This window comes from Mauremys reevesii, linkage group 9, assembly GCF_016161935.1.
Source record: "Mauremys reevesii isolate NIE-2019 linkage group 9, ASM1616193v1, whole genome shotgun sequence".
NCBI lineage: Eukaryota > Metazoa > Chordata > Testudines > Geoemydidae > Mauremys > Mauremys reevesii.
In genome coordinates, this window is record NC_052631.1 from 80327238 (window position 1) to 80354284 (window position 27047).

The 27047-nt window shown below is 45.6% G+C and overlaps 1 protein-coding gene across 11 annotated transcripts in view; it reads left to right on the top strand.

The window, feature by feature from the left end:
* OPHN1 (oligophrenin 1) overlaps nucleotides 1–27047 on the top strand; it is a 128756-nt gene that overhangs the window by 40477 nt on the left and 61232 nt on the right. For 10 of the 11 annotated variants that reach the window (XM_039487774.1, XM_039487778.1, XM_039487777.1 and 7 more), the window contains 3 exons: nucleotides 13940–14035; nucleotides 21379–21440; nucleotides 26849–26920. In XM_039487774.1, coding sequence (XP_039343708.1) covers nucleotides 13940–14035; nucleotides 21379–21440; nucleotides 26849–26920 — 230 coding nt within the window. The remainder of the gene's footprint in view (nucleotides 1–13939; nucleotides 14036–21378; nucleotides 21441–26848; nucleotides 26921–27047) is intronic. The other variant, XM_039487781.1, reaches the window with a different exon arrangement.

Consider the following 27047-nt stretch of genomic DNA (forward strand, 5'->3'; position numbering starts at 1 on the left):
ATAAATGTCTTTTTATTCTCTTGTATCAGAGGGGTAGCCGTGTTAGTCTGGATCTGTAAAAGCAGCAAAGAGTCCTGTGGCACCTTATAGACTAACAGACGTTTTGGAGCATGAGCCTTCGTGGGTGAATACCCACTTCGCATGCATCCGACGAAGTGGTATTCACCCACGAAGGCTCATGCTCCAAAATGTCTGTTAGTCTATAAGGTCCAATGTACAGGATTCTTTGCTGCTTTTTATTCTCTTGTTTGTACTGACTTTAACGAGCTATCATTTCTATAGCAGAGTAAGCTGCCAAAATCATTCCTCGTTTATTTGTCATTAAACATTTACCTCACAGTAACATGCCCAATATTGTTCTTTCTGTGCACGTATAATATGTCAGAAATGTGTGCTCAGCCAAGGTTCTGTACATGTGGAGTCCAATAACATTGGTCTGCTAGGAATCTGGTTTCCATGAAATGATTTCTATCTTCAAGAGACATTACAGACCTTAACAACAGTTTTTTTTCCCCCAGCTTGGCTTATTTCTTTTCTAAATCTATTTCTTATATAATTGTTTGTTTGTTACCAGGGATCTAGTTTTAAAACATTAGAGTCTACATACTATTTCTTTTTAACTGTGTGGAGCTCATGGCAAAATCAGAGTCATAATCACAGAAACCATCCACTCTCCTTTTATACAGACAACTATTTCCCCCCGTTCAAGGAACTGTTCTCTCAGCTCTGCCTTTTGGTTCTCTTAACCTCTCCTTAGTAAGTCATATTTTTCCAAAACTTTAGTACTGTTTGTTGCCATATTTCAGGGGAGGGGGAAAGGGGATGGGTGGATTCTCTCCAGTTTTTCACTCTCCTTTGACCATGGAACTGCCGGTGGAACATAATTCAAATGCCCCATATTACTTCCTATTGTCTATTTAGATTATGAGTACTCTGGGGCAGCAGCCTGTCTTTATATGTGCATAAATCATCTACTAGGCTTTTGGGTGTTGTATAAATAGCTGTACCTAGCTCAGCACTTTTCACTGTTAGATCGCAAAGCATTTTACAGAGGATTATCATTATCCCCATTTTACAGATGGTAAAACTGAGGCACAGGGCAGTAAAGTGACTTGCCTAACATCACCCACCAGGCTAGCGGAAGAGCTGGGAGTAGAACCCAAGTCTACTGAGTCCCAGTCTAGTGCTCTGTCCTCTAGGCCACACTGCCTCATAAGAAATAGAGAAAATTTTCTTCTACCAAAAAACATAATCAGCCCTCTAAACCTGTCATTTTTGTCTCGGAATGGCGACTGCTAGTGATATTCTCATTTTAGTAAATAATTTCCCCTGAGTTGCTGTGTAAGATTCAAATACACAGTTTATTACTCTGAGATTTGGGCTTAATGAGGAAATAACCTGCAGACTCTGTTTCAGACATGAAGCCCCTTGATTTAAAATACTCATCACTCTTCTCCATCACTTTCTGTGTGTGTATCTGTAGCGCAGGCATGTGTGAGACCTTGCTGTATACTAGCAACATAATGTACATTTTTAAGGCAGTGTAAACTCTCCCCTAGCGGTGTTTGTTCCAAACGACGCAATTTTGTAATTGTCTTTTCCATCTGGTTTTAAGAGACACTGCCAAGTAGGTGAGGCTCCCAGGTGTCCCTAAATCCATCAGAATTTGCTGGAGCTCGTATTATGAAAAAAATCTGCAGTGTCACTAGAAGTTTCAGTTCAGGTGCCGTCAAAATTCCAGGAGTCACCTTCATCCCTAATATATATTCAGTGAAATGCATTCAGTTACAGAATGAAAATGCCTGTTGCGGGAACTTTGTGCATCAATTTAAATTTAATGTCAGCATTACTTCCTTGAAGCACATTCACTTGTGAGTCGGGTGTGAGGGAGACCTGGCAGGCTATGTGGCTATGACAAAAACATAGGGTCTAATCCAAAGCCTCCCATCTGACTTCAGTGAGCTTTGCGTCAGGCCAGTAGTGCATAAGATGCTATCCTACCTAGTGCATAAGATGCTATCCATACAACCCTCAATAATATGCCATCACAACTAACTCTAGGGGCAAATGTTAGCATTAGACATCTAGAATTCTGATTGCATTTACATTGTAGGTGGCTTTACACATACATGCTATTATATGTATTCACAAAATTGAAACTAGGTTGAGGCCCCTTTAAAAATCTGTCCTATTATGTTGTTGTATTTGTCTTCTGGTAGCACCCACACTGTTCCACAAGGAGGAGAACTAACTTCTTTTCCAGTCCAGTGTTCTAACACTCAGCAAACAAAAGATGGCTTCGGAACATTGGGAAATCCAGACTGCTATAAGGCTGAGGAGGAGGTGATCTGTATGAAGATTACTCAGGGTTGCCAGCTTTCAGCGTTTCAGAATGGATCACTGGAATGTAGCAATGCTACGTTGCCATAACTTTAATTGTTCAGTCGAAATGATTCAGGAGATGGAAGGCAAAGTTCCCGCTCCATTATGTTTCAGAGAGGTTCGAGAATGAGTCTGCCAAGATGGAAACCTGGCATAGTCTATTGTGACGTGCCTAGGATGGAGGACTGTCAGGGAACTCTTCTAGAGAGTTATTGTGGTTTGGAACTGACGGTTACTTTTACTACAGCTTTTTCTTAACCTTTGCCATCATTTTTCTTTTGTCCAGTTTTTCACTTCTGAAAAAGGAATTGCTGTTCTGTGAAATCTTCATTGCTTTCGCTGCCCTGGATATAGTCTGGGGTGGGGCACCGCAAACTAAGGAGGAAGGGGACTCTGTCTGTCTTTCTTGAGAGACTAGGCACAGAACTTGTTCAAATGACAAAAGCAGACTGGAGTTGCAAGGCAGGATGGTAGCAGTGCATACTCACTTAAGCCAATCACTGTTAAAGCCATCACAGGCACAGACTCTGTTAAAGTTAAAGATGGAAATGCATCTCTGTAGAGAGAAGGATATGTGTCTTTCCTCTTTTCCTGCACTAAGCAAAACAGCTTTCAGCCAATGGTGCTGTATCTAAAGGACTATTATCTTTTTATTATCTTTAAGCTCATTTCTGAGGCAGTTTATTACATGTCCACTTGTATTTACTTCAGCTTGAAACTTGGCAAATAAGGTTTCAGCACAGGCCAATTTTTACAAAAGGAAAATGTAATTTAAACCAGTTATACTGCGCTTTTCAATTAAATTATTGGTTTTGGATTTTCAAGTCCCCTCTGCCCCAACTGTCTACTTAAAAATGGCAAGTGCAGCAGCAATTTTTCAAATGATCTTTAGGGTTCAATCCTGCACTGGCACATGAGTTGGAAGAAGGGTGCAAGAGTCAGCTTTCAATCCTTGCCAAGCTGTCTCATGTGGCCAGCCAGATTCCTCCATGTGTCCCATGAATGTGCTGGAAGATGTACGCAGCTCATGTGCCAGGACACATGCCATGACTGGAAGGGTGTTGCTTTCTTATAGAAGAGGGTGGGCTGGCCCACAAACCACTGAGCTGGCCAGCTGTGTCAAATTCTGCTCTGCATCAACAGGATTCTTTGGAATGTGGGTAGCCAAGACAACATCCCCGCTTCTTTTAGTTCAGACGGTTGGAGACATAGAGTAGTTTTGGACCTTGGTATCCTGCACTGTAATTCATTCCATAATACATACAAATGAGAGCTAGCTGGTTGAGACTCAGTCTGGATAGGACTGGGGATATCTGATTTTTGGGAAGACATGGTGAGGATAAGTTGCTTCTTGTATTAAGGGTGTATGCTCACCTTTGGTTGTTTGAGTTTGCAATCTAGTCATCTGTTGAATTTCCCACATGCTAGTAGATGAGCAAGAAGCTGTGATGGTCTGGAGAGTTTTTCTACCTCCATCTGGCCAGGTGAATGCAACTGTTTCATTCAGGTGTGAGCTGAACTGCTGTCACCTTTGGCACTGTCACCTCAGGTTTTGGTGGCTGCAATACACTGTCCTTGAAGCTACATCTTCAAATGTGTCAAGAAACTGCAACAGAGTGTGGTGGCTTGCTTGGTGTGGTGGCTTGCTCTCCGGGAGCAGATGGTGTCAGCATTGCAGGATCTGCACTGGCTGCCTATTGGTTTCCAGATGGAGTTACTCAAGGATACACTTGTTGGTTAAGAAAAAAGTACTGGTCCTTGAGATATTTGGCTGGAACACAGCCCCAAGTTAACTTGATCCAAGGCAGGAAAAGAGGATTACAGGGAGAGTGGCTAAAGGTATTGAGAGAGATGAAAAATTGGATAGCAGCATCTAAGTGTCAGTTAAATTTAAAGGCAAAGAAGAGAAGTTGGTGTGGGGGAGAAAAAGGGGTTGGTTGCCTGAGTAAAAACTGAATAAGGGCCTCTCAGATTCGGCCTAAAGTATGCGAAAAAACTGATTTCCTAGGGGCTGAAATTGCGTTAGTTGCCCAGACTTTCCATTGAGTCGATGACATCACTTTGTGCTAGAGTTCAACAGTTCATCTCTCTCTCAAGGCATTCCTAGCAGCTGGTCATTAAATAGCTACATTCAGGCTTTGAATCTCTCCATTCAAGACCTAAGGGTTGGCCCCTTGGAGGAAACTGCTGAACAAGGCTTTTGATTGGAAAAAGGGGTTTTATCCTCCTTTAGTTTCCATCCCTCTCGTGTCTTAGGGCTCTCTCTTGTGCCTATGAAGAAGCCTTTCTTCTCATGGCCGGGGACGGGATTTTTGCTATTGTCCCCAAGGTCTGCTGATTGCCCACAGGTTTCTAGAGCAGCTCGGCCCGGTGCCATGGCTTGTGTAGCCTGGGGACTGGTGAAACATAGGCACGCTCAGAATCCTGTCAGGAAAGCCGGAGGATCTAGTCGGGTCATTTTCTCCTTTTGTAACTTCCAGCATGTAACAAACCCTGAGAGGCTGTTACAGCAGCAACGCCCTTTTGGAAATGGTTAATTCACTGGCCCTTTGCCCTCTTGTTTTGATTTGAAAGGGTGGGAGTTTTCCAGTGCAGTACAAGTTCTTGTGCTGTTATTATCCAAGAGCCTCTGGTAGCCCTAGGGGCTCTAGCTAGAAGTCAAGAAGGAGAACCATTAAGCAACCCATTTAAAGACCCTAAGCATCTAGAAGGCTCATGAGAACCATGTTAAAGTACCGAGAGCATCTGAGTTCTGCGCCACTGGCGACTGCAAATGCAGCTATATTAACTTTTTTCCCTATAGTGCTCAATTTTTTATCCCCTAATTTCATACAGTAAAATTGCTTTCACTGCAGCTTAATTTGAATTAACCAAGACCCACGTGTGATAAGGCTGCCCTTGCTGGAGCACCCTCTTGTCGCAGGCCACAGCATGGCAGGGACATCTTCCTCAGTTTCCCCTTTCAGAGACCCCAATAACTCCATGCAAGCTTATCCTTGAACATAGTTCAAAACAATCCCTAATAAAAGTCCCAAACATTTTATCTGTTTCTCACCCCAATGCAAACAATCATTAAGCTCACCCAATGTCTTGTCCCATAATACCCCACATATCACAGCTCAGTGCCTTTGACCATGCCCGGACTCTGTCAATCACCCCCGTCCCTGTACCAGGACATTTACCTTAGCCCTTCCAACTGGAGTGTAATCCTACTCTGCCCAGCGGGAACCCCCATTGCTCTCTGCTGGGGCGCCACCTTATCAGGTGAGTATCCCTCGTTTCCCCCTGGCCGTCTCATGGTTCCTCTGGGTCCTACTCTCCAGCCTTGGAGATATCAGTAGTTTGGCTTCTCCACTGCTCTCCTGCCTTCAGCCCTCTCCAGCCCTTGGTTCTGGCTTGGAGCCAGCAGGCACCTCTCTCTGGTGCATCTCCTGCCTTTAGCCCTCTCGTTTTGGCTCTCTGGCTTAGGGATGCCAGTCCAGCAAACACCTCTTGCTGTTCTCCTTGTCTTCAGCCTTCTTCCTGGTCCCAAACATACAGGCTCTGACAGCTCTTACCTGCACTCTGCCTCCATTCCAGGCAGCTCTCACCTGCCCTTTTCTGACTAGTTCGGATTCACCAGGACTCTCTTTCTCTCACTGGGTCTCCCTCTGGTCCTTTATAACCCTCATGTGCTGCCCTACCTACTTTAATTGGCCAAATAGGCACACTTATCCTGGCACAGGGAGTGGGACCTACTTCATTTCCTGGGCCAGCCGCCCTGTGACACCATGACTAACATGGTGTTTACCTATGTACCCTGTGTAGTGCTCGAGGTTCCCCAAGCCCAGAGTGCAGCTGTGATTTAAGCAACTCGAAACTGCAATATCTTTGTTTTGTCTGATGCACGCTTACATTTCTAAGAACTCTGCCTGTCTGCAAAGAGAGCATCCATTACTGCAGGCTATTAAAGAGAGAAACACACTGGGCTCTGTCGTGGAGACTTTACTTTTGTTCTTTCTTTTTATTGTTTTTTCGTCACTCTGAAATAAGTTGGTTCGGGTTTAAAGGACATGGTTTACTCTATGTACGGAAACATAACAACACAGTGAAGAGCTGCTGACCAGCTTCCTCAAAGCCAGCCTGCTTACGTGGAGCCAACGCTGTCCAATTTCTTTAAGGGCAACTGCACTGTGTGGGGGAGCTGTACTGCAAAGACCAGAGTGCAGTGAAGAGAGTGCTGGCTAGCTTCCCCAATTAGTCCTCTGAGTTTTTTTGCAAAGGCCGGTTTCAACAGTATTTTCATCCAAACTCCATGTAATTCAGGCTTTTTTTTTCTCTGACCTTTACAAGCAGCTGTGTTCTTTTGGATAATCCCATGTCTGTCATGTTCCATTTGCAGCCATGGTGATTAATTCTTATGCCACCAGCATAACAGTAGGGAGGAGAATTCAGAAATGTAACTGGGTAACTTACCAAGATATCCTTGCGTACGAAAATGGCTAGGGCCCTCTAAAAGTGACAGAGCTGTCAGTTCTTCATTAGTTGATAACCATGTACTGTCACCAGATGTGCTCCAGAACAACAGGATCAGACCACTGCAGAGGCCCTCTGCCTATCCTCTAGGTTGGAGAGGGGAAGCCTGAGTGACTGCCCAAGGAAGGGTGTTGAACTGATCCCAGAGGATACCATGCTGTTCTCTCCTCAGCTAGCAGCAGAATGTTTGGTCTTATTCCCAGGCTTTGAGAGGCTGAATGGGAAATGGGAAGCTATTAGGGAGGCTGCCCTTGGAATCTTTTCCCCTTCCCAGAACTCTCAATAATACCCTGCTCTTCTTTAGCACCAGTCACCTCAGCCCCCCGGAAGCATTTTTCCCCAGCATTGACAAACCAGGCCTTACATCTTTGCTCTGAAATAGGTCTGGGTTGTCCTCTCCATTTTACAGGTGGGGAAACTGAGGCATAGAGGGGTGATCTGACTTCCGCAAGTCTGTGACAGAGCTGGAACTAGCGCCCAGCTGTCCCACTGTAGTCACCAGCTCATCCCAGTAAGATCAGGATTTCAGCTAATAATATTGCAGTCCCGATTGTTGAAGTCGGTGAGTGTAGCCAGGAAGCACAGTGTCATTGTGTGCTTTCTGGCATTGCAAAGAACACAGGCCATGCTGGGTGCAGGAGAGCAACTTTCCTGTCATGATAGTGAAGGACCTTGACTACAAGGCTGCGCTGTAGGCAGTGGGGACCAACTTATTCCAGTGATGGCTGCACTAAAAACCTCTGAGGTAGTGTGTATTAAAGAGGAATTGCTTGCTTTTGGTCTAGAATTTTCCATTAGCAAAACAGGAGCAGCAGCAGGAAAAACAACCGAACCAAGAGCAAGTCACCAGATGGTTAGCTGCTTTGTAGGATGACACAGAGGGAAGGACTTGGCAAGTACTGTCCAACCCCCAGCTGAAATCCCTGCACAGCTGAGATGCAGCTTGCCCCATTTCCTAGTTGCTGTCAAGCGAGTAGAACACGAATCATCCCATCTCTTCCAGCGGCATACAGGGCCAGATGTCCATGGGGCCTTTGGAGATGGAAAGATGATTATTTATGTTGACTTGGATCCCTGACAAATAAGACTTAGGCTGTGCGTGACATCACTGTGTTAACAGCCCAGCTCAGCATGAGACAGAGGAGGAGCTGGGCTCTGCTTTAATTACTACACCGCTCCTCTTACACAGAGTTTTCAGAAAATGAGCAAGGGTGGAGCAGGCTGAAGTGGAACAGAGGGCATCTGACAGAACTCTGGCCCTCCTTTCCATTCTTCCCTTGTTTCCTCTTGATTAGGTCAACTATTGGCTAGTAAAGCCCAGAGGCTCAGGCCAATGGAAATGTATAGATAACATTCCCTCCTCTCCCCCCTGCCCTCCCCAGTGTTTTTGCCTTCTGCTTTCTGATGATGCACAGGTGGAAAGTAGCAATAAAGAGTGTGTACAAATCTCTGTCCAATTTTTGTCTCCAGTTTGGAGAGGGAAATGTGTCTGGAGAAGTGTTACTCTTTGGTGAAGCTGAGTGGGACAGCATGAGCTGCATTTTTTTTCACCCCCTGCTGTTGTAAAAGATTTTTTCAAAACTGTTTGTGGTCACCTGGATCAAGGTCAAGATTTAAAGTCACTTTCTGTATCATGAAGGTACAAGGCTGCTCGAAGTAAGGGGGAAAAAATGATTTTCATAGCGTGGAGCCAGGGAACCACAAACACTGCCACCATGTTGTTCCTGTTCTTCCTTTTAGAACACACATACAAACCTGGTTTTAAGAGTGTTCTTGACTGATCTATTAGTAGTTGAGCTCTAACCCATCTCAAGTGGAGGGAAAGATTTTGCCCATCAATCTTGACGTCTTGAGAGAATAAGGATTTGATCTTTGGACTGTACTTTCTAAATGCATTACAGATGTAAAGTGACACTGTCAGTGCTTAGATACTAAGATGACAGGCACCTGGCAAACACCTTGGATTTTTCTGTTAAGGTCAGGGGCGGCTCTAGGCACCAGCAAAACAAGCTGGTGCCTAGGGTGGCAACATCTAGGGGGCGTCCCCTGCGGCCGCGGGGGCAGCGGGCTGGGCCGGTGGTCCTGCCGCAGTCATGCCTGCGGGAGGTCCACCGGAGCCCCGGGACGACTGGACCTGCCGCAGGCATGACTGCGGAGGGGGCGCTCGTCCCGCGGCTCCGCTGGACCTCCCGCAGGCATGACTGCGGCAGCTCAAGCGGAGCCGCCGGACCCGCGAGCCGCCCGCAGCTGCGGGAGGTCCAGCCGAGCCACGCGGGACAAGCAGTCATGCCCGCGGGAGGTACGCTGCTCCCGCGGCTCCGGGGCGCCTCCCGCGCATGACTGCTTGGGGCGGCCAAAAAGCTAGAGCCGCCCCTGGTTAAGGTGTCCAAAACACCAACCAAAAGGAGTAATTTCGCCAAAGCCAACATTCCATCTAAACTAAAGAACGCATCTAGAACCGCTGCTGTTTATGCAAAGAAAATATATAGGAAAAAGGAACCCTAAAAGCAACAGTTACAAACAGTAACCTGTATTTTTGCAGGTAGGTAGGGGTGTTTGTTGTTTTAATGCAGTTTAGGCCACTTTAATATGAAAGTCCCTCATCTGTGGCCGCACTTTCTTATGGGGATGAGAGCCCAGATTTTAAAAAGTGGCCTCCAGTGTTGGGTTCCTCAGTTTTTGAAAGCCCAGCATAGAAAGCTAAGGTGTCAGCAGGAGATTTTGCTGCAGGGCCAAGGTGTCTAAAATTGGGCACCCACAAATGGAGAGACCCCAAATCAGAGGGTGTTTTTGAAATTGTGGCCCTAAGTGTCTGAGGGCTTGTCTACATGTGGACACTCAGGAAAATTAATCCAAGTTAACTAAAGGTGGGGCTTTAAAGTGGATTAGTTAAACTGCATTAAATCCCTGTGTGGATACTCTATTCAGAATTAAAGTGGCCTTTGTTCGGCCACTTCACTTTAATTCTGAATGTGAGTGTCTGTCTGCACAGGGGTTTTATACAGTTTAACCAATTTTAAATTCACACCTTTAGTTAATTTGGATTACTTTTCTGAAGTGTCTCTATATAGACAAGCCCTAAGGGTATGTCTACATGCATTGTAAGCCCAGGGTTAGTGCTACTCGAGTCAGCGGAGCTGTGTTAGGGAACCCTGGGCTTGAGCATCTACATTGTATTTTAACCCTACATTCAGACTTTTCCAGCCCATGCTTGAACCTCGGGCTCTGGTGTCCACATTGCAGTGTGCAGACCCGAGTCAAAGTAACTATATCCCAGAATCCCTAGCATCACCCCATAAATGTGGTGACTCTAGCCCTACCAGCCCTAGCCCTGGGCGGGAGAAATAGCTCAGTGGTTTGAGCATTGGCCTGCTAAACCTAGGGTTGTGAGTTCAATCCCTGTGGGGGCCATCTAGGGAACTGGGGTAAAAATCTGTCTGTGCATTGGTCCTGCTTTGAGCAGGGGGTTGGACTAGATGACCTCCTGAGGTCCTTTCCAACCCTGATATTCTATGAAGTGTGGTGGACTGTGGGGAAACTTTACTGCCTGCCCTGCCCATTATAGGAAGTTTGAAGCAGCTCACTTTGCAAAAGACTTGATCAGTTTCCACTGCATTGCAAACCCCAGAGGCTCTCTGATAGTGTGCTAGCAGATCAGTCATCAGAAGAAAATGCAAAAAGAACAAGGAGGACTTGTGGCACCTTAGAGACGAACACATTTATTTGCGCATAAGCTTTCGTGGGCTACAGCCCACTTCATCGGAGGCATAGACTGGAACTGACCTGATCTGCTGCCATTCACAAAAGGGGTCGGTGGCTTCTGTTCTCAGTAGAGAGGGTTGCAGATTGTTGGGATAGAAAGAACTCAGGAAGTTGTCCCACGGAATTGTGGGATACTTCCGGCTGACTCCTGGGACCCGAGTCAAGCAGAGCTGCATCTACACTGCAGAGCAATAGGGCTCAGACCTTGGGTCCTGGCTTAACTCTATCTCAGACCCGCCAGCCCTGCACGGTCCTGGGGCTCTGGTTCCAAGCCCTTGGTTAGTGAAATTGCAGTGTAGACACAAGGAGGGGTTAGGCTTGAGCCCAGACTCAAGCTTGCGTTTATGTTGCAGTGTAGACATACTCTCAGTGGCCTAAACTTGGAGACGAAAATTGCACCCACAAAAATGGAGGCCTAATTAAGGTTGGATTGAAAATCTGGCCCTACCTGTACCCAGACAGTTGGCCATCTTATAAGAAGAATCCCTTCTCGTATTATACAGTAGGGCATGAACCGGAACCTTATGTCCTGCCCTTGTGCTCATACAATCTTTAGCCTTTGGATAAGGTTCTAATACAGATTTGAACTCTGCCTCAGATCTCAGAACCTATAATGGTTCCAGCCTGGAACTCTGACTATAGCCCCTCCCTGGATTTCAGGAAAATTCTGATGTAAATCAAGAAGCAAACTTTGGCGTTTGGGCTCAGTTGTGCTTTGCTGTCTACGTCACATCCCTTGTGGCACACGCTATCTTGGACCCTTTCATTCTGTTATCCCATGTGCTTGTTCTTACAGGGGGACCACAAAACATAAACAACACATGCTGCTCCACACAGGAAGATTGGCTTGATTTGGTTCATCACATTGGTTTCAAACTCTTTGAAACACTTTTAAGATCCTCTTATGGACCAAATCCCTTCCCCTCCTTCCAATCCTGATCCCATGCCTTCTCTGTGTCTTCACTACATGGACTCATTGTAGGACAATATTAAGGAGACTAGGTAAAAATAAAGTCACTTGACTATGCAACTGCTTGGCTACTCCCGCCACCTCCATATCTGTGTTGCTAATTCTTCCAGGGTGCAGGACTTGCTATTTCTTTAGACTGAATGGTACCTGTGGCCTCCACTGCTCTAATCTTGCCAGGTAACTTTGCAGTTTGGATTTGTTCCTCTGAGTGTTTGTTCCCGCCCCCCGAGTTCCTCTGCAGATGTGATCAGTTGAGTTTAAAGCAACGGTGTAGCTGACAAAGACACAAAGCAGCCACACAAGATACAGAGAAACCTCTCTGGAAAGCCTAAAAATAGTTCTGGACCAGGCTACCAACTGCCATCAGGAAGCATCTTTGCTTAAAGACTAGCAGTTTCTTCATCATTGGGACAGAAACAGATCCATGGGCTACCTGGAGCACAAGAAAACCCCTGGCTTATCAAGCCCAGCTGTTTCACTACCTTGCTTGTCTATATAACTGTTTGTTTATGTGTTTGTGATGCCCTGAGAAAACAGCTATCATTTTGAAAGGTGATTTTCTATTTTATTTTCCAAGTGGGCAAACTTGTGGAAATACTGCCCCAAATGGCAATATGTCCTGACAATAATGCATCCATCTGCCCCAAAGCATTTGTTCTATTCATTTTCTTCTCCTCATCAAATACAAACCATGCAAATACTATCTTAAGTATATGGCAACAATTTTCACATTTAGGAGCCTAAACTTAGGGCTTGTCTAAACAAACAGTTAATTTATAGCAAACTGGGGTATGAATCTATTCTGCACTAGCCTGTCATGGACTAACTGTGTGTGTGCACCTGCTGATCTTCATTAACAAGTAAAAGCAACAAAGAATCCTGTGGCACCTTATAGACTAACAGTCGTTCTGCAGCATGAGCTTTCGTGGGTGAATACCCACTTCTTCAGATGCAAGAGACTTGCATCTGAAGAAGTGGGTATTCACCCACGAAAGCTCATGCTGCAGAACGACTGTTAGTCTATAAGGTGCCACAGGATTCTTTGTTGCTTTTACAGATCCAGACTAACACGGCTACCCCTCTGATAATTAACAAGTAGTTAGGATCAAAGTACATTAATGAACTGTAAATACACGTCAGCAGGATTCATGGGGCTAGTGCGGGGTAGATTCACTCTCCAGCTTGCTGCAAACTAAATGTTTGCCTTAGTCAAGCTTAAGGGTTTGTCTACATGATGTCTGCACTAGATACCTTACAGCCACAGAGCTGTACCAATGCAGCTGCGCCGCTGTAAGATCTCTCATGTAGCCGCTCCCTGCTGATGGGAGCAAGCTCTCCTGTTAACATAATTAAACCATCCCCAGTGAGTGGTCGTCGCAGCTCTCCTGCCGATATAGCACTGTGTACATGACGACTTACACCGGTGAAACTTATGTCGCTCGAGGGTGGGGTTTTTTCGCCCCTGAGCAACATAAGTTTTGCCAACATAAGTGGTAGAGTAGACATGGCCTAAGTTACCTGATTTTGAAAAGTGCTGAGTATCTATTCACTCCAGTGGGAGCTGTTGGATGCTCAGTACTTTGGAAAAAAACTTATATTTTTGAAAGTCTTGGTTTAAAACGTCAGGATGGGTAGTGCTTCGGTGTTTGATAGCATCTCTTGAGCAAACTTGAGACTTATTTTGAGGTACACCCTGGATGACAAATTTGGCTCCTAGTATGGGCAAATCCTCAGCTGATGTAAATCAGAATAACTCCACTGATTTGAATAGAGCTACACTGATCTACACTAGCTGAAGATCTGACCTGTAATGTTCAACTTACATTTTATTTATTTACAGGGGATGGAGAGAAAAGGTCCAACATGCTATCCACAAATGGCTAACCTCTCTTGGTCCCCATAAACAGTTATTCATAGTGTCAGATTCTCTAACTGTATCCCAAAATGGTGAATAGTATATTTAAGATTGCATGTTTCTGCAGATGAAAACTGTTCCTGCACTCATCACCAGGATATATGGACACACATGATCAATTGCTTGTGGAATTTGTTGCATCTGCCAATATTGCAGGTGTACTTTCAGAGACTCTTTGAAAATGTATTCCCTAATAGCAGCACATAAAATACACATTTACCTTTTTTATTTTTCAAGAGAGCTTGAAATCCATGGAGTGCACGGAGATCTGTTCTGGGTTTTTTTAACCCCTCCACTGTAAATCTCTTCTTCCAATATTTATTTCCTAAAACTTTACTTACCACCTCTATGTATCAATTACATAAACATTCAACCTTCAATTCTTCCTTTTCCAGGTTACTCTTTTGCCGTGCAGAAATTCTCTCAGACTCTACAGTCCTTTCAGTTTGACTTTATTGGGGACACACTAACCGATGACGAGATTAATATTGGTAAGTGCTTTTCCTTTCAATGTAGATTTGCAGCTACTTAGACAAGTTTATCTCCTTTTTACTGTGAGACTGCATAGTAGAGTCCAGCGCTGATAACTGTGTTCTGGTCCTTACACAGAACCAGGAGCCATGTTTCTAAGATGCCATTTGGTTCACAGTGCGTGGTTCTCTTATAGTTGCAGTCACAAATGTAGTTTATAGGACATCTAATAAGTCTTCAGGCATTAATGTTTAGAATCTGACTCACAGTGCGTAGGTTAATTTTGACCTGATAGCTTTTACAGCTCTAATCCTCCTCCTTATTGCCAAAGATTGGAAATGAATTGCAGTAATCCAGAGTGAGGCTCTCCATTGCAGTAAGTACCCTGTAGGTGACCTCTTTGGAGTGTTATTGCATGTTGTCTTACCCTCTCACCCCGCTCTTTACCTGGGCCAGATAGTGTGACTCAGAGCACTTGGCTGTGTGTTCTGAACCAGGCTAACAGTATTCCTCGATCTAAACTTGCTGTGGTTTGAAATGCTATATGCAATCCCCATGGTGACCCAGAACCAGCACCAGCCTGTGACCCCTCGGGAAGAAAATTAACATGCTCTGTTACATTGAAAAAGACGCCCAACGTGCCCCTGAAGCTGCAGCTTCGTTGTGGACAGCCAGCAGCATGCAAAGCTTCCCTGAGCTCAACGCCTCCGTTTCTGGTTTGGTTTCCATGTATTTTACTACTTTCCTGCCAACCCAGTGAATTCTTTGTTGGTTAAACATTTGTCCGCTGCATCCAGGGAGCTAAAAGTAATGGACTAAACTTCCTAAAAAAGGCATTTTTAGAATTCATCTGCCCTGGGATTAACCATCACTGTTGAACTAGCAGTTTTGAAGTCTGGGAACTGTTGTTGTGGTGACATCGATACGTGAGGGCTCCGTAAAATGTGCAGGAATTCCTTAGCTGTGCTGGAAAACTCAGCAAACTACAGGAAATAGATTAGCAGTGCCTAATGTGCATGAGTCATACAGGAGAACTGTTTCTAATCCCATGGAAATGTCATAGAGGAGAGGTGGGCAAACTACGGCCCGCGGGCCACATCTGGCCTGCGGGACCGTCCTGCCCAGCCCCCAAGTTCCTGGCCCAGGAGGTTAGCCCCGGTCCCTCCGCCGCTGTCCCCCTCCCCCACAGCCTCAGCTTGCTTGCTTCGCCGCCAGCGCAGTGCTCTGGGTGGTGGGGCTGTGAGCTCCTGGGGCAGCACAGCTGCAGAGCCCGGCCTGACCCGGTGCTCTGTCCTGCACGGTGGCGGCGAGAGCGGTGTGGCCCGGCTCCAGCAGCCGGGCGGCGTGGCTGTAGCACCACCAGCCACCAGTGCTCCAGGCAGCGTGGTAAGGGGGCAGGGAGCGGAGAGGGAGTTGGATAGAGGAAAGGGGAGTTCAGGATGGTGGTCAGGGGGCAGGGGTGTGGATAGGGGCGGGGTGGTCAGGGGGAGGGAACAGGGGGTTGAATGGGGGCAGGGGTCCCGGGGGGAGGCAGTCAGGAAGGAGGGGGAGTTAGATGGGGCAGCAGCAGGCAGTCAGGGGCAGGGATTCCAGGGGCACTCGGGGGACAGGGAGAAGGGGTAGTTGGATGGGGCAGGGATCCGGGGGTGGGGGTGGTGGTTCAGGAATGAGAGGAGGGGTTGGATGGGGCGGTGAGGGTCCGGGGGCGGTCAGGGGACAGGGAGCGGGATGTGTGGATGGGGCAGGGGTTGGGGGGAGGCTGTCAAGGAATAGGGGGAGTTGGATGGGGCAGGAGTCCCATGGGGGCAGATAGGAGGTGGGGGCCGGGCCACGCCCCCCCTCCCCTAACCGGCCCTACATACAATTTACAAAACCTGATTTGGTCCTCAGGTCATAGAGCCTGATCCTGCAAAATACTGAGAGCCTCCACTCCCAGTGGTGTCAAGGGCAGTTGAGGGTGTTCAGCACTTGCAGGGTTGGGTGCATAGAGAGGAAAATAGATACCCTACTAATGCAGATTCACGCCAGAGTCACATTATTGTTTAACTGTGCCCAGAAGTGTGACATTGTCCATGTTGAGAGAGACTCTATGAGCCTGCATCAGAGGGGGAAGGAAGGAAGGAAAGCAAAGGCTGGCTTTTTGTAAGCACTTTGGAGCAGATTGTGATTTGCCCTTCAGAATCTGATTTCCTTCAGCATAAAGCTCATAGATGAAATCTGCTGAAAAAGAGTCAGAGTCCAACTATAATGGAAAAAGAGGTATTGAATTTCCAAACTCATGTGATGCTGGATAATGGAGAGGAAAACAGTGCATATAAATCAGCCCTACTGGGAACGGAAGGATCTGAGGCAAAGAGCAATCCAAGAAGCAAGTGTCTCTTTCCTGTTAATCCAAAAAGAAATTTCCAGCTCATCAGCCCAGTCTGAATGTGTAGCCTGTCTGCCCACCACTGTGGAGTGGTTAAGGGGGGAAGAAAATAGAGCCTCTTCATCAGTTAGCTTGGGGATGTTTGCACTGCCGCTGCATCTGCTCAGCGGAGCACCTGTTCTGTGGATAAAGAGAGCTTCAGTCTCCAGAGTTGTCAGGCTGGCACCTCTCACCAGCATTAGGTGCCCTGTAACAGTAAAGCATTTGTTCTGGGTGGTTTGGGAGGGTGAGGAGGACTATCAAGCATTACAGACTCTGTATAAGGTGTTTGCAAACAGATCTAAGAAGGAAGATAACAGGGTCAGATCTTGGGCCACGCAAACTTAAACGACACCAAATAGTTCTTCAGTTGTGAACCAAGGAAGTTACCTTTTAAGGCGATCCTCTCTGATCACTCAATATGAAGAAATGTGGTTTGTATTTCTTCTTCCACACCAGTTCCTGCAGTCTCTCCCTGATGGGTGAGACTAAAAAGCCTTCTTGAAAATCTCCCCTTTGTCTGAAAATGGGAACGTGTCATTGACATCCCACAAGAAGCTTTAATTATTCTACTTTTAAAATTCTTATGACATGGTGGTTTGTAATCAGTGTCAAGATTCTCCCCGGGCATAGGATCTGATAGCTCAGAGGTGTGCTGTGCAGAACGAGGGGTGGAGCATACAAATCCATAGAACATTTTTTAATCAAACTCTAGGGGAGTGTGTTTGATCTGTAAACGTGAACAGTGTTGCACTTGTTATGGAGGCAGACGGCAAGGCCTGTGCTCTTTACAAACTCAAGCAGATTTGGACAAAGCTAAAATGCATTGTTATAAAATAATGAAGTTGAATGCTTCAAATGTGACTCAGGAGGAAGACGCCTCACTGGTGTTGTCTCTTGTAGATGGAGCTTTCTCCTGAGGTGACTTAATTGCTTTTGACATGTCTTTATTACATGGCTTTGTATGACTTACATTATTGTGTCACTGAACAGCTTCAGCAATATAGAGCCAGGTTTTCACATACATCTGTAGTCGAGGGTTTCCAGTAGTTCACTAGAAGCCCCCCAGCAGCGTGAGCAGCTCTGTTGCTGAAAACACCACCATAGGTGTGGAATTTTCTCAAGACACAACCCTTAATTGTCAGCCTCCCATCTCAAGACAGTGCCCCAAATGTATAGAGCACAAATTGACTCCACCCTTATTGGAAGGCCCACGTCTGTTTAAATAGCAGATTGTGGTTGGTCCTTTGGTCATATGTGCAGGTTTTGCTGTGTCTAAACGAGCATGGGAAACTTTCAAAAGTTATTGTCACTTAAAGGTTAACTGCAAAGAAAACCAAATTAGGCTTGTACCTTTTGTTTCCCCACTTTTTATTTTATTATTTATATTCCAGAAGCATGTAAAGATCCCAGTCATGAATTGGGGGTCCCATTGAACCAGGCACTGGGGGACGGAGGTATTGGAAGGGTTGTTTTTTCTCGTCCCTGCTTCTTTTTATTCCTCATTAGCCATTTAGGTCTTGTCAACTCTGGGAAACTCCAAGGTGATTGGGGAAGTAATGAAATTACAGCTTTACAAGACACTGAAATATGATTAATTTTTAGTGAGGCTGTTTTGAGTCTGGAGCTTAGCCAACCACATGTGTTCAAAAATCATGAGTCAGGCCCCCCAAAATCATGAGTGGATTAAATATCATGAGATTTTTGAAGTAATACATGTTGGGGGTTTTATTTGCCTTCTGATTTGTTTTGACCTTTTTAGGGTTCATGTTTTCCAGTTTTTCTCCCAAATCTAAGAGCTGAAAATGTACTATTTTTTTAAATGAAAGCTGAGATTCTCATGCATTCATGTGCCTCTAGGAACTGGGGCTTCAAAATATATGAGACTGAAGATGATAAAATCAGGAGAACTGGCATCACTTAGAAGGAGTTAACAAAAAACCCTATTAACTGCACTACCTAATGAACATTTGGGAGAAAGGATCTCTTTGCTGAAAATTCAGAAACCCTTCACTCTGCCCTTTTAGCTAGGGAATGAGCTCATACAGAGATGTCACTGGAACCCTCAAGAAGTTCTCCAGCAAAACTGGGGAGGACCTGACTTGAAATTCTTAAATAACTTAATGGGGAGGGAAAATGGCAAACAAATCAATAAAAAAACCAACGAAACGTGTCAAGCCTTCTTTACGTGCCATAAAACAGCAAAAAGGGAACAAATCTGTTTTAAAAAATCATTCACAAGTTGCTTTTAAACAGTTTAAGTGGGCCTAGTCTTCCGCGGACACATGAGTAAATTATAGGGGTAACTCCAGTTATTTCCTCAGGAGATGCATAAATCCTCCCTGTGGAGCAAGGGAAGAACAACTCCTTGAGGTTTTTAGACCCTCTTGTTGTGCCCACCACTTTAGGGATTTATGGCATTTTTCTGCAGTGATGACAGCTCCGGCCCTGGCCCTGATGCTTATTTTCCCTGAACCTAACCTCTTGGAACCTGTGGATACTTCAGATTTCATATAGCCATTGGCGACCATGCTGAACGTTAGCATGCCTCAGCTCCTGGGCCAGTAGTAGAATATGATGACCATCACGGCCAGCTCGAAGCTAGGTGTTTGGGTATTTAAAGTTCTCTCTTTTGTGGGGGAAACTCGGAATCACTGACTAATAACGAGAAGGTTCTATTTTGATGACGACAGTGGAATTATCATATCACAAGTTGGTGTTTTTTCTTTTTCTGCCTGTCTCAGCAATTATACAGTAAATCCCCCTACAATACCTAACAACCGTTCATTTGTTGTGCAGTAGTTGCTACAGCTAGGGTTTTTGTAACAAAAGACTGGACAGACTTCCTGAGCTCCCACTAAGATATCTATGTCCCTCTGAATGCTGGGTAGAGCATTCTTGCCCAGCTAGGGCAAGGACTGGATTCTGCACACATTACCTGCAAAACAAGATACTGGTGTACAAGTCGCCCTGTACACCTGGATGCTTCCATTCTTCATTATTTGGCACATTGCTGAGGATGTTCTAAGCCACCGTTAACATAGATCAGTTTTTAGAGCTGTTGCCCTTGATGCGCTCCCTTCTAGGAGCTCTTCCTTTTTGTTTTGTTAAAAGCCAAAAGTTTTTCTAAAAATGTCTTTAGTGACTTAATTTTCCAGTCTCTTCTGCTAGGGCTAATTGGCTACATATATACTCTTCTGGAATTAAGGGCTTGGACTGTAAACAAACCAGGGGTGAGTGTAAATAGAGGGTGGTAGGAATTCCTGCAGAGTTTATGGAGAAGTCCAGTCCACAGGGCTCTGTGAAGTACTCCACGCCTATCGTGGTGCACTTGATCATTTCCTGTGGGCACTAAGGCAGTGTCTGCATGTAAGATTTTTCTCAAATCCTTCCACTGTGTTGCTCTAGCACCCTAGACAAAGGAATCCAGCTGCAGGGCAGGTAAGACCAAACCACCAGGATTTCAAGGCATTGGCACACAGTGCCAATTCCTTTACTTTAATCACCGTCATAATCTTCCCCATTAGCATGGCTTGCTCCTTAGCTTTGCTGCCAAAGCGCTTCATGTGGTCCCCTGCAATGCGTCCCCTCTCCAGAAGTGCCAGGTTTTTGACAAAGACTTGAGGAGAAGGCATGGAGCAGACGTTCCAAAGTCATTTCTACAAGCAATTGCAGAAGTTGAAGGAGGAAGCTTGGTGTCTCTCGAGCTGATCTCCAACCTCTCCACCTGGCTGTATCCCCCTCCCCAAAATGTCATGGGTCCTGACTGTGCAGTGTTCATACTGCAGAAGGGTGGGGAGGCAGGGATGTTATGCTGCGTAGGCTTAAGAACTGGTGGAATGTAGTACGGCTGCCTTCTATCTGCCACTCCCCTCAAGAGTAGAAATGGACATTTGAACTTTTCTCTCACTTTTCCCACCCCTTTCCCTCCCTTGCATTATTTGTCTTGCTGGCCTTGCTTGGTAACTTATTCCATATGTTCAGCTGCAACTGGGCATGAAATATTTCTGCTTGATTTCCCTGTTCACTCTTTAGTTTCCTCGTTATTCTATAATAAACCAAATCTAACCTGCAGCAGCAGTTTTTCCAGTTCCTCTGAGACACAGCTAATATGCTCCAGTTACTTCTGTTATGTCACCTTCGTGACTTCTCACGTAGCGGGAATAAAGATGTGTCTTTGCCCCAGAATGCAGATGTTAAAATGATCAGATCTGTCTGCAATATGAGGATGTGGCCTCATTAGTGTTAGCCACAAGAAATGATGGGAGATTTCACCTCCTCTTTCTCAAGGCTCACGAGTGGGGAGGGGGAGGGGAAGAGAGCTTTCTTGGACTGAATTTTCTTTCCTTTTGGTTAAATAAACAAAGCTCCATGAAGGACGAACCTCCATGTTGTTCCAGCCATAATGGACCAGAGTGTGACAACAGGCAGCAGTGTCCTGTTGCGTCCTCTGTGGCTGATGGAGTCCGTGCTTTCTACCTCAGGCAGCGTGTCAGCCAGAGGACATCACTTGTTCCGCTCTTCCAGCCAACTCATGGAGCAGCATTTATGTCAGTTGTGATCACACTCTCCTACCATGAGTAATTAAACAATTGGGCAATGCTGAGAGAATGGGTGGAGAGCCTTCAAAGTGACAAAGATGCAGTAAGATTTTTGAGCTTGTTCAAAGGCCTTCATTAAAGTTGAAGTGTAAAGCTTTCAACCTGCTACTTAAGCCTAAGAGGCAGATTTTGAGCATGGCTTTGGTGTGGACATTGTGAGAGAAAAGGAAAGCCTGTGTTATATGAGATCCGTAAACAGCCTGCCTAGATGGAGTGTCAACCAATAAACCCCAACTGTTTCTCTCGCCCTGCTTGGAGTGTTGTACTTAATGTGGCAGTCAGGAGGCTAAAATTAAACACTGATCTGACCAGGATCTGCACTAATCAATTGTTTCATTTTTCTCTCTCTTTATAGCTGAATCCTTTAAGGAATTTGCAGAGTTGCTCCAGGAGGTAGAACTTGAGAGATCGATGATGGTAAGGTGACCTCCCCCGAACACCTGTTGTGGACTAGAAGTCACAAAGCCGCTCACAGCAAACACTTGGCTTCTTTGGTGGTCTCTGTTTAACTGCAAAACTTGATTTTTGTTGACAAATTCCTCCTCAGGCCCTGGAGTATGACACTGATTATGCCTATTTGTACCCTAGGCATAAGTGTATTACACAAAAAGATGGAAATTACTGTAGCAAATCAGTGGCCAGGTAGGACCACATTATTGTCATAATGCTGCACATTGGGGCCACGCAGAAATTCATGGTGGTAGTGAGGAATAGAACTTGTATTGTCCTGTTCCAAAAAAGCACCTCCTTTCACCCTTGAGCTCAAGGGGGATCTCAGCTGTTTGAAGTATAGGGCCTATGACACAACTGCTCTATTATTCCATTCAGTAAAGAGTAGTGGTGTGTACATCTTATATATCCGTGCAGACAAGCTGGTTCATTACATTATATAGGGTATAGTTACGACAAAGCTGTCATCACACAATTCCAGACATGAAGGGTCTATGACCTGCTCTTGCTTTTACATGGCTGTGTATCAGACCTAGCCTGACAGTCTACCTATCTCAAATGCCCCTCACTGGTGTTTGATATTAAAGCAGGGCTGGAAAGTTTTTGATTGTCAATTGTTGCACATACTAAGGACTCCAGAGGGCTGGTGGAATAATAAGCTTATCTCATGGATGCTTCTCTTTTGCAATCTACGGACAGAAATCTATCACTCTTGGGCTCTGACTCTGCACAGCATGACACCACTTTTCTGGCAGTGTAACTCCACGAGAGAGAGGAACAGCACCCCAATACTGCATAGTGCAGAATAATGCTAAATGCATCTCCAATTTATCCTGCCTGTCCTGCAGTATAGTTTCTGGTGAAGGTTCCCTGTTTTAGGTTTTATGATCATGTGTCTCAGTCTTCTTCAGATTTCACAGCCTAGTCTCAGCTAGCTCAGTTGTGGGTCTAGTGGCAATGTGTAACTGCCAAACTATACAAGAAAAATAGCAAGTGACCATGTATACTAAGATTCCTATTGTCTCGAGGCTATGGGCTGGGAGTGCTGAAAGGATGGTACCTGACATCTTCTGATCTGTAAAAGAGAAGTGATGGCCTCTGAATGGGATGCCATAGTCTCCACCATTGCTATTGTGCTGGGCCTTGAAAGACAAAGGAAACTGGAGGCCCTGTAGGGCTTACAAGGGGTGTGGAATATCCCCCTCAGGGACTATCTTTTGACCAGTTGTACTTGAGTATTGACCTTCCCTTCTGAATGCTCCAAAGCCAACCCAGGGGTGAGAGAGAAGGAGAGACCTTTCTATTTCTACAATATAAAGGAGTTTGGGGAGAGGGAGACGGTTCCCCTTCTGTTTGCCAGCACCTATCACAGGTGCCAGGCAGGCCTTCCACCAGCAAGATTTGGACATTGAGCAGCATACTGAAGGAACCCTAAGGGTCTGTGAAGGGTTCCTCCTTCACTCAGAAGGCGTTAAGTTCTGATGGGGCCAGCTGGGCCATGTCCGGGAACAAACTGTGTCACGCGCCACTTAGTCAAATAGGTTATAAAATATGAAGTAAGATGCATTTCTATTTTTTTTGTAAGGGAGCAGTTGTCCCCCTGCACTCTTGCCTCGCCTGGCATGCAGCTCCAGAAGTGTGATTAACTCCTTTCTGTCCCTCATTACATTGTGCCCCTTTGTCTCCAGAACTCCTCGATCATTTATTGAAAGTTGGCAACCTATTTCACACTTATTCCAGGAAAAACATGAATTTTAGAATCAGTGGAAGCCTTTCACAGCATGCCAGGAATTCACTGTTTGGCTCTGCTCCCCCATGCCCTAATACAATGATGGAAAAAACTCCTCCTATGCCATCTGGCTGAACTAGAGGGTTAGGGACAGCTATACCTCGAGGGATGCCAGGACTCTGTTTTCTGTAGCTCTAGAGGTTGGCAAGGGTCTGGGTAACAGATGAGAAAGCACCAGCAATAGACTGAAAGAAGGCAAGAAGAATGTTTTGCGTTGCATCCCAGGTATGGCAGCCACCTTTAGCTTATGTGGGAGGATGAAGGGGTGGGCTCCTGAGAACTGCCAAGACCCCATTAACTTGAGGGTTTTCAGAGGCTTAGGGACGCCATCTGAGAAGTTTTCTTGATCTTTTTCTACCCTTGGTGCATTATTTATTAGGGCCAGCCTTTTTACAATATCCCATTTACTTAAAAAAAAATCTATAAACTATATAGGTCACTGCCCTCTCATACTGTATTCTGTGCTCTCGGTTACCAACTAACTAGTGTCCTGGCAAAGCTTTAACAGTTCTGAGTGTGTCTCCCTGCCTCTCCCACCTTTGACAGCAGGGGACGGAGGTACCCCTCAATGGTTAGGGTCGAGCTGGGGACTGTGACACATGGTAGAATATAATTTCCCCTCCAGAACTGCTAGGGAATGGTCACAGAGCATGCCTGAAGAAGACATCCTTCCATAAACATCATGGATCGGAAAGTTTGAGAATCATTGTGCCTTTTGTCACAGGTTCCTTCAGGATAGACACTGGTAGTAGCCTTGCTGCACAGTCACCTGCTTTCATGCTTCTTTGGATTATGCCTCATCAAAAGGAATGTGCCTAGTTTATTTCTTTGAGAGCCACATTTTAAATCTGCTCTTCTCCCCACATGTGCTTATTGCGATCAGAAACTGGATCTGGAAACTGTGTGTTTTGGAAAGTGTTATGCCAAGGTTAGGACACTAGCCTTCTGCTCTTTCTACACATTATTTTGAGCTCCTGGCTAAAGCTGTGTCTGTGGGGAGCAATTCTCACGTATGTGGGCCTTCCTGGGGGTGAGATCTTGGGCATAAGTTTCTGTAGGTGGCTAGGTTTGACAAACGGCTCATTTCAGATCTGATGCAGTTACTCCCTAGGAATGCATTCACCAACTTTCCTGTTCACTTAGAAATGTTGGCAACAGGCCATGCTCTTGGCTCAGGGATTGTATTCACCTTGTGTGTCCATCAGATTCAGGGATCATCATTCAGTGCTTCCACTGCAAAAAGGATAGATGCTGTAATGGAAAAGCAGGGCTGGAGCCACAGCTTTGCTGAGTGGTGTTGCAGTGAGGATGACAGAGGTTTCACTTGGTACCAAACAGATTGGTCAAAAGCAGAGGCCGGGAGAAACTGCTGCGGAGAGAGGTGCTTCTTCTACCCTGTTTCTCCGTTAGATTGGGCAGGAAACAATATAATTGTATAATTCCAAAGATGAAGCCAACCTGTCCTGACTCTGCAGACAGTGAGCAATCTGAGTTAAAAGGAGGTTGCAGACACCAGCATGGATGATTCATGCACCATGTTTAAAATACATATAATCTGCTTCCTGCTTTCGTTTCCCTGAGAAAAGAAAACAAACACCCTTGCCTTCTTCAGGATGCTTCTAGTTTGTGTTTGCAGAGCAGCGGGCATTTCTGTCAGCCCATCATGTGTGAGTTGTGGTCAGCAGCTAGTGCCATATGCAAGAAGGCATGTCATAATTTTTTGAGGTGCCCCATACTTTTTCAAAGACCCTGAATTAGGGTGACCAGATAGCAAGTGTGAAAAATCAGGATACTTTTTTGGGGAGTGGCGTGGGGATAGTTGCGTATGTAAGACAAAGCCCCTAATATTGGGATGGTCCCAATAATATCAGGACATCTGGACACCCCCCTACCCTGAATTGAGGGGATTCTCCTTCCAGCCAAGGAGCCTGGGTGTCTAGCAGAGCAATGATCAGAGAGGGGTTGTTTATGGGAGACAAAGAATCATTGAAATGTAGGGCTGGGAGGGACCATGAGAAGTCAAGTCCAGCCCCCTGCACTGAGGTAGGACCAAGTATACCTAGACCATCCCTGACCTGCGTTTGTCCAACCTGTTCTTACAAACCTCCAGTGATGGGGATTCCACAACCTCCTTTGGAAGCCTATTCCAGAGCTAAACTATCCTTATAATTAGAATTTTTTTCTAATATCTAACCTAAACATACTCTGAGAACAGTCTTTCAACCAGTTGTGGACCCACCTTAGAGTCATTTCCCTAGTTCACTTATAAGACTGTCGTGGGACTGTGTCAAAACCCTTACTAAAGTCAAGATAACATGTCTATTGCTTTCTCCCTATCCACTAGGCCAATAGCCCAGTCAACAAAGGAAAGTAGGTTGGTTTGGTGTGATTTTGTTCTTGATAAATCCATGTTGGCTACTCCTAATTATCCTATTATCCTCCAGGTTATTTCAAATTCATTGTTTAATAATTTGTTCCAGTATCTTTCCAGGTATCGGAGTTAGGCTGACCGGTCTGTAATTCCTCGGGTCTTCTTTGTTCCCCTTTTTAAAGGTGGAGTTCTCCCTTCTATAGACTGAGTGCCAACTCTTGAGTGTGAATTATAGTAGTTGGACATCAGATCCTATTCTTGGCAAAGTCCTGTTTTTGTTATAGGTTGTTGTGGGGGTTTATCTGATACTTGGGTCAGAAAGATCCAGATGTGCTGGGGCAAAACCTTCCCCTCATATTAAGCATACACCTCTACCCCGCTATAACGCGGTCGTGGGGAGCCAAAAATCCCTACCGCGTTATAGCTGAAACCCTGGTATATCAGGATAGGGGCAGCAGGGCTCTGGCAGTGATTTAAAGAGCTCCAGGCTCCAGCCGCTGCGGGGAGCCCCAGGCCCTTTAAATCGCCAGTAGAGCCCCGCTGCCGCAGCCCTTGGGTAGCAGCGGCAGGGCTCCAGTGGTGATTTAAAGGACCCGGGGCTCCCCACAGCAGCCAGAGCCCCGGACCCTTTAAAGCACCGCCGGAGCCCCGCTGCTATACGCAAACCCGTGTTATATCAGGTCGCGTTACAGCGGGGTAGAGGTGTATTATGTATTCCTGATTGCAACAGTAGGACAACTATAACAAGGCTCTTTGCACCAAAGATCCAATAGAATAATCTCCCAATCCTCTTACTTTCAAAAGTCTGCCCCTTTGATTCCTGTAATCCAACAGAAAGTGCCACACTAGAAATGGTTAATCATTTACTCTGGAGGGTAGTAACAGATAGTTTAAGGCAGAGTGCTAACTCGCCCTCCTGTGGTATTAGTAGATTTGGGGCCTGTGGAAGTCTAATAATAATACTGAACACTCTACTGTTGTCATAGTGCTTCTTCACAGCTCCATGAAATGGGGATACTATTGACCTACATTGTGTAGAGGGGCAAGAAGACACATGGGTTAAATGATGTGGCCTAAGCACCTTCAGTGAGTCAGTATTAGGACTGGGATTACAATTTGGGCATTTCAGTCTGCCCCCCCTATCCCTGTCTCTCTTTAGTGTAACACAAATACGTGCCCTGTAACTAAGCTGTTGTTTCCTTCTGTGTTCTGCAGGTCCAAAATGCTAGTGATTTGTTGATCAAACCACTGGAAAATTTTCGTAAGGAACAAATAGGCTTCACCAAGGTAGGTTTTGTACATGTGTTTATGTATTAGTTGGTATTTTTAAAGAAGTAGGATGGTACTGGAGAGATTAAAGACAGATTTAATGTGTACTATTCAAGTGCAGCAGGAGCATTAAAGACATTTCTCC